Raw genomic sequence first — 13,773 nt, forward strand, 5'->3', positions numbered from 1 at the left:
CTCTCCTCTGATATACAGTTAGTTACTGTCTCTCCTCTGATATACAGTTAGTTACTGTCTCTCCTCTGATATACAGTTAGTGACTGTCTCTCCTCTGATATACAGTTAGTTACTGTCTCTCCTCTGATATACAGTTAGTTACTGTCTCTCCTCTGATATACAGTTAGTTACTGTCTCTCCTCTGATATACAGTTAGTTACTGTCTCTCCTCTGATATACAGTTAGTTACTGTCTCTCCTCTGATATACAGTTAGTTACTGTCTCTCCTCTGATATATAGTTAGTTACTGTCTCTCCTCTGATATACAGTTACTGTCTCTCCTCCGATATACAGTTAGTTACTGTCTCTCCTCTGATATACAGTTAGTTACTGTCTCTCCTCTGATATACAGTTAGTTACTGTCTCTCCTCTGATATACAGTTAGTTACTGTCTCTCCTCTGATATACAGTTAGTTACTGTCTCTCCTCCGATATACAGTTAGTTACTGTCTCTCCTCTGATATACAGTTAGTGACTGTCTCTCCTCTGATATACAGTTAGTTACTGTCTCTCCTCTGATATACAGTTAGTTACTGTCTCTCCTCTGATATACAGTTAGTTACTGTCTCTCCTCTGATATACAGTTAGTTACTGTCTCTCCTCTGATATACAGTTAGTTACTGTCTCTCCTCTGATATACAGTTAGTGACTGTCTCTCCTCTGATATACAGTTAGTGACTGTCTCTCCTCTGATATACAGTTAGTTACTGTCTCTCCTCTGATATACAGTTAGTTACTGTCTCTCCTCTGATATACAGTTAGTTACTGTCTCTCCTCTGATATACAGTTAGTGACTGTCTCTCCTCTGATATACAGTTAGTTACTGTCTCTCCTCTGATATACAGTTAGTTACTGTCTCTCCTCTGATATACAGTTAGTTACTGTCTCTCCTCTGATATACAGTTAGTTACTGTCTCTCCTCTGATATACAGTTAGTTAGTGTCTCTCCTCCGATATACAGTTAGTTACTGTCTCTCCTCCGATATACAGTTAGTTACTGTCTCTCCTCTGATATACAGTTAGTTACTGTCTCTCCTCCGATATACAGTTAGTTACTGTCTCTCCTCTGATATACAGTTAGTTACTGTCTCTCCTCTGATATACAGTTAGTTACTGTCTCTCCTCTGATATACAGTTAGTTACTGTCTCTCCTCTGATATACAGTTAGTTACTGTCTCTCCTCTGATATACAGTTAGTTACTGTCTCTCCTCTGATATACAGTTAGTTACTGTCTCTCCTCTGATATACAGTTAGTTACTGTCTCTCCTCTGATATACAGTTAGTTACTGTCTCTCCTCTGATATACAGTTAGTTACTGTCTCTCCTCTGATATACAGTTAGTTACTGTCTCTCCTCTGATATACAGTTAGTTACTGTCTCTCCTCTGATATACAAGTTACTGTCTCTCCTCTGATATACAGTTAGTTACTGTCTCTCCTCTGATATACAGTTAGTTACTGTCTCTCCTCTGATATACAGTTAGTTACTGTCTCTCCTCTGATATACAGTTAGTTACTGTCTCTCCTCTGATATACAGTTAGTTACTGTCTCTCCTCTGATATACAGTTAGTTACTGTCTCTCCTCTGATATACAGTTACTGTCTCTCCTCTGATATACAGTTAGTTACTGTCTCTCCTCTGATATACAGTTACTGTCTCTCCTCTGATATACAGTTAGTTACTGTCTCTCCTCTGATATACAGTTAGTTACTGTCTCTCCTCTGATATACAGTTAGTTACTGTCTCTCCTCTGATATACAGTTAGTTACTGTCTCTCCTCTGATATACAGTTAGTTACTGTCTCTCCTCTGATATACAGTTAGTTACTGTCTCTCCTCTGATATACAGTTAGTTACTGTCTCTCCTCTGATATACAGTTAGTTACTGTCTCTCCTCTGATATACAGTTAGTTACTGTCTCTCCTCTGATATACAGTTAGTGACTGTCTCTCCTCTGATATACAGTTAGTGACTGTCTCTCCTCTGATATACAGTTAGTGACTGTCTCTCCTCTGATATACAGTTAGTGACTGTCTCTCCTCTGATATACAGTTAGTGACTGTCTCTCCTCTGATATACAGTTAGTTACTGTCTCTCCTCTGATATACAGTTAGTTACTGTCTCTCCTCTGATATACAGTTAGTTACTGTCTCTCCTCTGATATACAGTTAGTTACTGTCTCTCCTCTGATATACAGTTAGTTACTGTCTCTCCTCTGATATACAGTTAGTTACTCTCTCCTCTGATATACAGTTAGTTACTGTCTCTCCTCTGATATACAGTTAGTGACTGTCTCTCCTCTGATATACAGTTAGTTACTGTCTCTCCTCTGATATACAGTTACTGTCTCTCCTCTGATATACAGTTAGTTACTGTCTCTCCTCTGACATACAGTTAGTGACTGTCTCTCCTCTGACATAATTACTCAGTTACTTTCCTCCAGCTCAGTATTTACTCCGTGTTTTCCGCATACTCTTACCCTGCCCCCTTTCTCTCTGTTCTATTCTACACAACAAACACAGAGCCCTCTAATGGACAATGTATTTCCTCTGAAACTGACATTTCAATAGACTCAAATATGGTTATGGTTTGAGGACAGATTTATTTTAAGTGGTTGACAAATGGTAAGCACTGATTTTTGAGTGTACAGCAGGTGTGGTTTCCTGTGGGAGTCTCATTGTGTGTGTCTGTGTGTTCCAGGGTGTCCATGAGTCTAAAGGAGTGACTGAGGACTAACTGTGATGTGTGTGTTCCAGGGTGTCCATGAGTCTAAAGGAGTGACTGAGGACTAACTGTGATGTGTGTGTTCCAGGGTGTCCATGAGTCTAAAGGAGTGACTGAGGACTAACTGTGATGTGTGTGTTCCAGGCTGTCCATGAGTCTAAAGGAGTGACTGAGGACTAACTGTGATGTGTGTGTTCCAGGGTGTCCATGAGTCTAAAGGAGTGACTGAGGACTAACTGTGATGTGTGTGTTCCAGGGTGTCCATGAGTCTAAAGGAGTGACTGAGGACTAACTGTGATGTGTGTGTTCCAGGGTGTCCATGAGTCTAAAGGAGTGACTGAGGACTAACTGTGATGTGTGTGTTCCAGGGTGTCCATGAGTCTAAAGGAGTGACTGAGGACTAACTGTGATGTGTGTGTTCCAGGGTGTCCATGAGTCTAAAGGAGTGACTGAGGACTAACTGTGATGTGTGTGTTCCAGGGTGTCCATGAGTCTAAAGGAGTGACTGAGGACTAACTGTGATGTGTGTGTTCCAGGGTGTCCATGAGTCTAAAGGAGTGACTGAGGACTAACTGTGATGTGTGTGTTCCAGGGTGTCCATGAGTCTAAAGGAGTGACTGAGGACTAACTGTGATGTGTGTGTTCCAGGGTGTCCATGAGTCTAAAGGAGTGACTGAGGACTAACTGTGATGTGTGTGTTCCAGGGTGTCCATGAGTCTAAAGGAGTGACTGAGGACTAACTGTGATGTGTGTGTTCCAGGGTGTCCATGAGTCTAAAGGAGTGACTGAGGACTAACTGTGATGTGTGTGTTCCAGGGTGTCCATGAGTCTAAAGGAGTGACTGAGGACTAACTGTGATGTGTGTGTTCCAGGGTGTCCATGAGTCTAAAGGAGTGACTGAGGACTAACTGTGATGTGTGTGTTCCAGGGTGTCCATGAGTCTAAAGGAGTGACTGAGGACTAACTGTGATGTGTGTGTTCCAGGGTGTCCATGAGTCTAAAGGAGTGACTGAGGACTAACTGTGATGTGTGTGTTCCAGGGTGTCCATGAGTCTAAAGGAGTGACTGAGGACTAACTGTGATGTGTGTGTTCCAGGGTGTCCATGAGTCTAAAGGAGTGACTGAGGACTAACTGTGATGTGTGTGTTCCAGGGTGTCCATGAGTCTAAAGGAGTGACTGAGGACTAACTGTGATGTGTGTGTTCCAGGGTGTCCATGAGTCTAAAGGAGTGACTGAGGACTAACTGTGATGTGTGTGTTCCAGGGTGTCCATGAGTCTAAAGGAGTGACTGAGGACTACCTGCGTCTGGAAGCTTTGGTTCAGAAGGTGGTGTCTCCCTACCTGGGAACCCACGGTCTCTACTCCAACGACGGATCCTCAATGCAATACTCCTCCTGCGTACTGGGTAGTTAGACTAATACTCATACAGCTAAATGATTTACATTTCATCAATACTCCTCCTGCGTACTGGGTAGTTAGACTAATACTCATACAGCTAAATGATTTACATTTCATCAATACTCCTCCTGCGTACTGGGTAGTTGGACTAATACTCATACAGCTAAATGATTTACATTTCATCAATACTCCTCCTGCGTACTGGGTAGTTAGACTAATACGCATACAGCTAAATGATTTACATTTCATCATGCATGATTTGTACTCTCCATTCACAGCTGTTCAGCTGATGTGCTGTTAGTTTCCTGTGTTATACTAGTCTAGATGGCCTCAACGTCTGTCTTGTTTTCACTTCTTCACATCCCATCTTTCTCCCTCCCTCTCTCCCTCCCTCCTTCCATCCCACCACTTCTTTCTCTCCTTCACTCATCCCTCTTCACCCCTCCTCCTATCCTCTCTCCAGAAAAGCGTCTGCAGCGGCGGTGGCCCAAGTCAGGCGACGCCCCCGCCAAGAACCTGGTGATGCGCTCCAAGTCCTACAACGTGCCCATGTTGACGCCTGTGGTGGAGTATGATACCGAGACAGGCTCCGTGAGCAGCATGGGCATCCGCCGCCATTCCGTCTGCGAGATGACTTCCTGTCTGGAAGAAGGCGCCATCAACGACATCAGCACCACTTCCTCCCTGGCCTCCGCGGCCCAGCCGGGCCTCTCCTCCCTGGAGCAGGAGCTCAGCCTGACAGGGGTTGTTGGTGGTGGAGGAAGTCTGGATCTCTGTGGGTCTGTGGGGTCTGAGTCTTTGGGGTCCCACCTCCAGCCCTCCATCTTTCAGGACTCCCACTCCCCAGGACCCTTCCTCCACGGCGGGGGGGAGTCGACAGTGTCCCCCTCTGTTCTGTGTCAGGCCCACTCTGGTTCGGAGACGGGGTCGATCCCCAGCTGTTCCTCCAGCCCGGAGACAGTGGTAGATCAGATACTGGACTCTATGGACTCTGACCCTGATGGCATCTTCATAGACTTCTCCCACCACAGCTGCTCAGACTCTTCATCCTCTGGTTACAGCAGGGAGAGTGGTAGACAGAGTGTGGTATAATTTGGGGTTTCTGGTAACTTTTCCCTAATCCCAGTTGGATGATCTTGGATTGCCTGCTTATTCACTACTGATTTCTGTAAAATCTGTGACTAGTGAGAAAGTGTCTGGAGATTTGCAGCCGTAGGTCTGATGGATCTCAAGGGAATATCACACATCCTGGCACCATCGGTACTCCACACACACTGTCGTCTCTAAACACACCGTTCCTTCTAGGGTCTATTTCTCATGGAATATTTCTACAGTAAACTCCCTTTTATTAAATACATTTTCTTTGCTTGATTTTCACTTCTAGTGCTTCATTTGGAGGATAAACTCTACGTATTTTGTATTTCTTTGTGTTTGTATTACTGACGCTCAGTTACTGACCACTTTAAATCAGTCTGAGGTGTCTCCTCAAGTCTTGTGAAAGGCTCAGTGGAAAGGAAACAGTCTGAGGTGTCTCTTCAGTCTTGTGAAAGTTCCAGTGGAAAGGAAACAGTCTGAGGTGTCTCTTCAGTCTTGTGAAAGTTCCAGTGGAAAGGAAACAGTCTGAGGTGTCTCTTCAGTCTTGTGAAAGTTCCAGTGGAAAGGAAACAGTCTGAGGTGTCTCTTCAGTCTTGTGAATGTTCCAGTGGAAAGGAAACAGTCTGAGGTGTCTCTTCAGTCTTGTGAAAGTTCCAGTGGAAAGGAAACAGTCTGAGGTGTCTCTTCAGTCTTGTGAAAGTTCCAGTGGAAAGGAAACAGTCTGAGGTGTCTCTTCAGTCTTGTGAATGTTCCAGTGGAAAGGAAACAGTCTGAGGTGTCTCTTCAGTCTTGTGAATGTTCCAGTGGAAAGGAAACAGTCTGAGGTGTCTCTTCAGTCTTGTGAAAGGCTCAGTGGAAAGGAAACAGTCTGAGGTGTCTCTTCAGTCTTGTGAAAGTTCCAGTGGAAAGGAAACAGTCTGAGGTGTCTCTTCAGTCTTGTGAAAGTTCCAGTGGAAAGGAAACAGTCTGAGGTGTCTCTTCAGTCTTGTGAATGTTCCAGTGGAAAGGAAACAGTCTGAGGTGTCTCTTCAGTCTTGTGAAAGTTCCAGTGGAAAGGAAACAGTCTGAGGTGTCTCTTCAGTCTTGTGAAAGTTCCAGTGGAAAGGAAACAGTCTGAGGTGTCTCTTCAGTCTTGTGAATGTTCCAGTGGAAAGGAAACAGTCTGAGGTGTCTCTTCAGTCTTGTGAAAGTTCCAGTGGAAAGGAAACAGTCTGAGGTGTCTCTTCAGTCTTGTGAAAGTTCCAGTGGAAAGGAAACAGTCTGAGGTGTCTCTTCAGTCTTGTGAAAGTTCCAGTGGAAAGGAAACAGTCTGAGGTGTCTCTTCAGTCTTGTGAATGTTCCAGTGGAAAGGAAACAGTCTGAGGTGTCTCTTCAGTCTTGTGAAAGTTCCAGTGGAAAGGGAAACAGTCTGAGGTGTCTCTTCAGTCTTGTGAATGTTCCAGTGGAAAGGAAACAGTCTGAGGTGTCTCTTCAGTCTTGTGAAAGTTCCAGTGGAAAGGAAACAGTCTGAGGTGTCTCTTCAGTCTTGTGAAAGTTCCAGTGGAAAGGAAACAGTCTGAGGTGTCTCTTCAGTCTTGTGAAAGTTCCAGTGGAAAGGAAACAGTCTGAGGTGTCTCTTCAGTCTTGTGAAAGTTCCAGTGGAAAGGAAACAGTCTGAGGTGTCTCTTCAGTCTTGTGAAAGTTCCAGTGGAAAGGAAACAGTCTGAGGTGTCTCTTCAGTCTTGTGAAAGTTCCAGTGGAAAGGAAACAGTCTGAGGTGTCTCTTCAGTCTTGTGAATGTTCCAGTGGAAAGGAAACAGTCTGAGGTGTCTCTTCAGTCTTGTGAAAGGCTCAGTGGAAAGGAAACAGTCTGAGGTGTCTCTTCAGTCTTGTGAAAGGCTCAGTGGAAAGGAAACAGTCTGAGGTGTCTCTTCAGTCTTGTGAAAGTTCCAGTGGAAAGGAAACAGTCTGAGGTGTCTCTTCAGTCTTGTGAAAGTTCCAGTGGAAAGGAAACAGTCTGAGGTGTCTCTTCAGTCTTGTGAAAGTTCCAGTGGAAAGGAAACAGTCTGAGGTGTCTCTTCAGTCTTGTGAATGTTCCAGTGGAAAGGAAACAGTCTGAGGTGTCTCTTCAGTCTTGTGAAAGTTCCAGTGGAAAGGAAACAGTCTGAGGTGTCTCTTCAGTCTTGTGAAAGTTCCAGTGGAAAGGAAACAGTCTGAGGTGTCTCTTCAGTCTTGTGAAAGTTCCAGTGGAAAGGAAACAGTCTGAGGTGTCTCTTCAGTCTTGTGAAAGTTCCAGTGGAAAGGAAACAGTCTGAGGTGTCTCTTCAGTCTTGTGAAAGGCTCAGTGGAAAGGAAACAGTCTGAGGTGTCTCTTCAGTCTTGTGAAAGTTCCAGTGGAAAGGAGCAGAGATGAATCAGACCTAGCTGAGCTCTCTGGGATGACCCACACCTGGTTCACCAGAGGTCATGAGTTCATTGCTTTCTGTCTCTTGTTCAAGAGGCAGTGCTGGGGTGAGGAGATAAGATTCCAGTGTTCACATGTCTTCATTTTAAGCAGTAGGTATCATGTAGGCCTGGGTGATATTTCTGACACAGTGATCTGTGGCAGGGCCTTTGTTTCTGCTTCAACATTGCCCCCATGTGGACGGGATGTGCAAGTGTCTGCTGCGCCAGAGTCAAATCTTAATGTCAAATACACAAAGAGATGTGTTTTGCAACGTGAAGGAGCTGGTGGCTCAGTGGTAAGGATCTCACCCCATAAGCATGGGGTTGTAGGTATGATTCCTAACAAAGCTTGGAGGACTGTGACAACTGCTGGGGGTTTCCCTCCTGTGAACAGCATCAGTTATGGAGGAAAACCTCTGGAAAAAGTAGACCCATAGGTTTTTAAAAAGGTCCATTTGAAAATGAAGGGTCTACTTTTTCAGAGGTTTATGACCACAACACATCCTGATCCAGAGCTGTGACTGGGGTTTAAACCTACAACCCTGAACATACAGGGTGAGATCTTTACACCAGAGCCACAGACCCCTTCACACTCAGACTGGGGTTTGAACCTACAACCCTGAACATACAGGGTGAGATCTTTACACCGGAGCCACAGACTCCTTCTCACTCTGCCCTCTTCAAACTCAGAAGCCTTCTCACTCTGCCCTCTTCACACCTCTAACTATTTTCTTTGTCATTTTCACATTGAGAATTGCTTAAATTACCACTAACTCAAACCCAAGCTCAGAACCCATAACCTCTGTGTTTGAAGGCAGGAATTGAACCTCAAAGCCACAGACTCTCACACTTCTAGCTCTTCTTACTAGGAACCAAATAGTTAAACACATGCCTTCTCTCAACTAATGATTTAGTATGATCGTTTGTATTCTAAATGAATTTGTGACACAGCCATGACCAACTTATGGAGTTGGTTTTATGATTTTCTAAACAATGACACGTTCAAATGTATTGCCATTAATTATTGTAGCACTTGATGGACAAGTCATTCTGATTTGATCTCATGATTATGTTAAACTGAACCTCAACTCAAACTTGACATTTAATGCAGAATTTTTGTTGGTCTGTTTAAGATTATGGGCTTGATTCAATCCGTAGCGCTGAAGATCTGCTGTATAGCGTGATTTAAATTGTCACCTGACCCTTCGGAAAGTATTCAGACCCCTTGACTTTTTCCAAATGTTCTTACGTTACAACTTTATTCTAAAAATGTATTTCAAAAAAAATAAGCCCTCATCAATTTACACACAATGCCCCATAATGACAAAGCAAAAACCGTTAAAAGTTTTGCAAGTTAATTACAAATAAAAAATGTAATATTACATTTACATAAGTATTCAGACCCTTTACTCAGTACTTTGTTGAAGCACCTTTGGCAGCGATTACAGCATCGAGTCTTCTTGGGTATGACGATACAAGCTTGGTACCCCTGTATTTGGGGAGTTTCTCCCATTCTTCTCTGCTTGAGAGGACCTGCAATGCCAGGTTGGGGAGCGTTGCTGCAAAACTATTTTCAGGTCTCTCCTGAGATTTTTTATTTTATTTAACCTTTATTTAACCAGGAAAAGCCCATTGAGACCCAGAGTCTCTCTTTCAAGGGAAAGCTGGCCCAGTCTGAGGTCCTGAGCTCTCTGAAGCAGGTTTTCATCAAGGAACTCTCTGTACTTTGCTCCGTTCATCTTTCCCTCAATCCTGACTAGTCTCCCAGTCCCTGCCGCTGAAAGATATCCCCACAGCATGATGCTGCCACCACCATGCTTCACCGTAGGGATGGTGCCAGGTTTCCTCCAGACGTGATGCTTGGCATTCAGGCCAAAGAGTTCAATCTTGGTTTCATCAGACCAGATAATCTTGTTTCTCATGGTTTTTAGGTGCCTTTTTGAAATATTTAGGACTAACTTCTTGTTTCTCATGGTCTGAGTCCTTTTGGCAAACTCCAAGCGGGCTATCATGTGTCTTTATAGTGAGGAGTGGCTTCCATCTGGCCACTCTACCATAAAGGCCTGATTGGTGGAGTGCTGCAGAGATGGTTGTCCTTCTGGAAAGTTCTCCCATCTCCACAGAGGAACTCTAGAGCTCTGTCGGGTTCTTGGTCACCTCCCTGACCAAGGTCCTTCTCCCTGATTGGTCAGTTTGGCCTGGCGACCAGCTCTAGGAATTCTTGGTGGTTCCATACTTCTTCAGTTTAAGAATGATGGAGGGCTCTGTGTTCTTGGGACCTTCAATGCTGCATACATTTTTTGGTACTGTTCCCCAGATCTCCCTTCCCCAGATTTAGACACAATCCTATCTCTGAGCTCTATGGACAATTCCTTCAACCTCATGGCTTGGTTTTTGCTCTGACATACACTGTCAACTGTGGGACCTTATATAGACAGGTGTGTGCCTTTCCAAATCATGTCCAATAAATCAAATTTACCGCAGGTGGACTCCAATCAAGTTGTAGAAACATCTCAAGGATGATCAATGGAACAGGATGCACCTGAGCTCAATTTTGAGTCTCATAGCAAAGGGTCTGAATACTTTATGTAAATAATTTGGATTTGACTTTTATAAATTATCAACAAAAAATAAATGTTTTGCTTTGTCGTTATGGGGTATTGTGATGTCATTATGGGGTATTGTGATGTCATTATGGGGTATTGTGATGTCGTTATGGGTATTGTGATGTCATTATGGGGTATTGTGATGTCACCATGGGGTATTGTGATGTCATTATGGGGTATTGTGATGTCGTTATGGGGTATTGTGTGTAGATTGCTGAGGAATTGTTTTTATTTAATCCATTTTAGAATAAGGCTGTAACGTAACAAAATGTGGAAAAAGTCAAGGGGTCTGAAAACTTTCCGAAGGCACTGTATGCAGACTGCAAACATTCTTTAAATTTCAATCGAGCTATACAGGGGATCTTCAGTACTATGAACAGAACATAGCCCTAACATTGCCTAAATAGCAAGTATCACACTTGATTTTTCTGAAGATAAAATTTGTATACAGATTTTTATTAAGATGAATAACTTTCTACAGCTCTTTTCTTTTTGTTCCCATTGGTTCTGTTCAGGCTGATGTGTGTCCAGATAGACATTGGTTCTGTTCAGGCTGATGTGTATGCAGATAGACATTGGTTCTGCTCAGGCTGATGTGTATGCAGATAGACATTGGTTCTGTTCAGGCTGATGTGTATGCAGATAGACATTGGTTCTGTTCAGGCTGATGTGTATCCAGATAGACATTGGTTCTGTTCAGGCTGATGTGTATCCAGATAGACATTGGTTCTGTTCAGGCTGATGTGTATGCAGATAGACATTGGTTCTGTTCAGGCTGATGTGTATGCAGATAGACATTGGTTCTGTTCAGGCTGATGTGTATCCAGATAGACATTGGTTCTGTTCAGGCTGATGTGTATGCAGATAGACATTGGTTCTGTTCAGGCTGATGTGTATGCAGATAGACATTGGTTCTGTTCAGGCTGATGTGTATCCAGATAGACATTGGTTCTGTTCAGGCTGATGTGTATCCAGATAGACATTGGTTCTGTTCAGGCTGATGTGTATCCAGATAGACATTGGTTCTGTTCAGGCTGATGTGTATGCAGATAGACATTGGTTCTGTTCAGGCTGATGTGTATCCAGATAGACATTGGTTCTGCTCAGGCTGATGTGTATGCAGATAGACATTGGTTCTGCTCAGGCTGATGTGTATCCAGATAGACATTGGTTCTGCTCAGGCTGATGTGTATCCAGATAGACATTGGTTCTGCTCAGGCTGATGTGTATCCAGATAGACATTGGTTCTGCTCAGGCTGATGTGTATCCAGATAGACATTGGTCCTGTTCAGGCTGATTGCTGATGTGTATCCAGATAGACATTGGTCCTGTTCAGGCTGATTGCTGATGTGTGTCCAGATAGACATTGGTCCTGTTCAGGCTGATTGCTGATGTGTATCCAGACAGATATTATGGTTGACATTATTTACATGTCAGTTTATATCAATGATGATTCCCATCAAGAGGTACGATCACTTGATTTGATCAAGTGTCTCTACAAGGGCTGGTTTGTATGAAGAAATGTAATGTATATGAAATATGTTTTAAGTGAAGAAAGTGATTTGCAAGGAATGAATTATGATCTACATCCTAAATGGCACCATATTCCCTACGTAGTGCACTACTTTTGAAGAGGACCCATAGGGGTCTGGTCAAAAGTAGTGCACTATATAGGGAATAGGTATTAGTACACAGCCATGATGAAATCTAAACTGTTGTTTAACTCATATGATGTACGGAGGAAGAAACTGAAAGTTGAGTCTGAGTGACACAACAATGTCCATTTTTATTTTTCTTATAAACACCTAGAACTGATGAAACAGACCAGCTCACAAGACGTTGTGTTTTTTCTTCAACATAAATATGCAGACTTCCTTTGAAAATGGAATCACAACGCAAACAAATGTGCGTGTGAAATGTCACCCTATTCCCTACGTAGTGCACTACTTTTGACCAGGGCTCTGGTGCACTAGGGATCAGGATGGCATTTCAGACGGGTTCAGAGTCATTTTCTAAATCCATTTTTCAGACTCTAGTGACTTGACTGCAAACTGTCTTTTCTCTCGCAACTACAAAACATGAGTGACCATCTTCACAACAACGATAAAGAAAACGACGAGGCAACACCATGTTTCTTAAAGCATTTCCAATAATGGGAGACCGAAACAGTTATTATGGGTTTTTAAAGAGTTAATAATAATAATACCGTTTTTTTCCAGCAAATAAAAAGCACTTTGGTCATCTTCACACAGACTGTGCCACGCCAAAAAGTACCAAAAAAAAAGAACTACAATAGTTTGTGTGACATTGAAACATGTAACATTGTTTCTATACACGACTTTAAAGTGCACATTTTCAGGCATTCCAACTGTAGCGGATAACATCGACTGTGTGTACAGCAACTAAGACCCGGGACCTCTTTGTTCTAAATATAATACAAACACTTTCAGTCTATCTGTATTGAGCTACGAGTTATTGCTTGAAATACAGTCTAACCATTGAAATAACTCAAATGTGCTGTGAAAAAAACATGCAACGCAAAATATTAAAAAGGCAAGGAGGGTGAGAAAAAGCAACATTTTGACTGGGTTGTGACGATGGCTCACATGCCTGAATAGCAATATTCAACCAGACTGCACACATCACTGTGTCTGGTTTAGAAAATAGGGTTGTGAGTACAGAAGCCAATACTGAATGGTATCACCATAAAAGGTCGCGACCCCACTCCCTCAGGGTCTCAGTATGTAAGAAACACATTTCCATTACAGACTTGTACAGGTGTGTACCAGGACCAACATAAGCCCCCCTCCCCCCAAATGGTCATTATAAGAGTAACATAGTTAATGTTCATGTAGCTGTCAGTCACACACCGTTGAGTTTTGGCTAGCGGGCCTGGATGTCTCAATTTCACATACAGAATACTAACCCAGATATGTTGGCTGGGTTTACATATTCCCATCCACCCAGTACAATACTGTACCTCCCACCAAGCCAGTACTGTACCTCCATTCTAGCCAGTACTGTACCTCCCTTCTAACCAGTACTGTACCTCCCACCAATACAGTACCTCCCTTCTAACCAGTACTGAACTGTACCTCCCTTCTAGCCAGTACTGTACCTCATCTAGCCAGTACTGTACCTCCCATCCAGCCAGTACTGTACCTCCCACCAAGCCAGTACTGTACCTCCCATCTAGCCAGTACTGTACCTCATCTAGCCAGTACTGTACCTCCCATCCAGCCAGTACAGTACCTCCCATCTAGCCAATACAGTACAGTACCTCCCATCTAGCCAGTACAGTACCTCTTCTAGCCAATACAGTATAGTACCTCCCATCCAGCCAGTACTGTACCTCCCACCAAGCCAGTACTGTACCTCCCTTCTAACCAGTACAGTACCTCATCTAGCCAATACAGTACCTTTTCTAGCCAATACAGTACCTCCCATTAAACCAGTACTGTACCTCACATCCAGCCAGTACTGTAC

The 13,773-nt window shown here is 43.4% G+C and overlaps 2 protein-coding genes across 9 annotated transcripts in view; one reads left to right on the top strand and one right to left on the bottom strand.

The window, feature by feature from the left end:
• Positions 1-5,533, top strand: part of LOC106576365 (proline-rich protein 5) — a 69,757-nt gene extending 64,224 nt beyond the window's left edge. For all 8 annotated transcript variants that reach the window (XM_045700265.1, XM_045700268.1, XM_045700264.1 and 5 more), the window contains 2 exons: positions 4,028-4,169; positions 4,626-5,533. In XM_045700265.1, coding sequence (XP_045556221.1) covers positions 4,028-4,169; positions 4,626-5,254 — 771 coding nt within the window. In that variant the 3' untranslated portion in view covers positions 5,255-5,533. The remainder of the gene's footprint in view (positions 1-4,027; positions 4,170-4,625) is intronic.
• Positions 5,534-12,047: 6,514 nt separating this feature from the next.
• Positions 12,048-13,773, bottom strand: part of LOC106596503 (protein PHTF2) — a 131,897-nt gene continuing 130,171 nt past the window's right edge. Inside the window, exon 19 of the mRNA XM_045700271.1 lies at positions 12,048-13,567. The gene's annotated coding sequence lies outside the window, so the exon portion shown is untranslated. The remainder of the gene's footprint in view (positions 13,568-13,773) is intronic.

This window comes from Salmo salar, chromosome ssa17, assembly GCF_905237065.1.
Source record: "Salmo salar chromosome ssa17, Ssal_v3.1, whole genome shotgun sequence".
Lineage (NCBI taxonomy): Eukaryota > Metazoa > Chordata > Actinopteri > Salmoniformes > Salmonidae > Salmo > Salmo salar.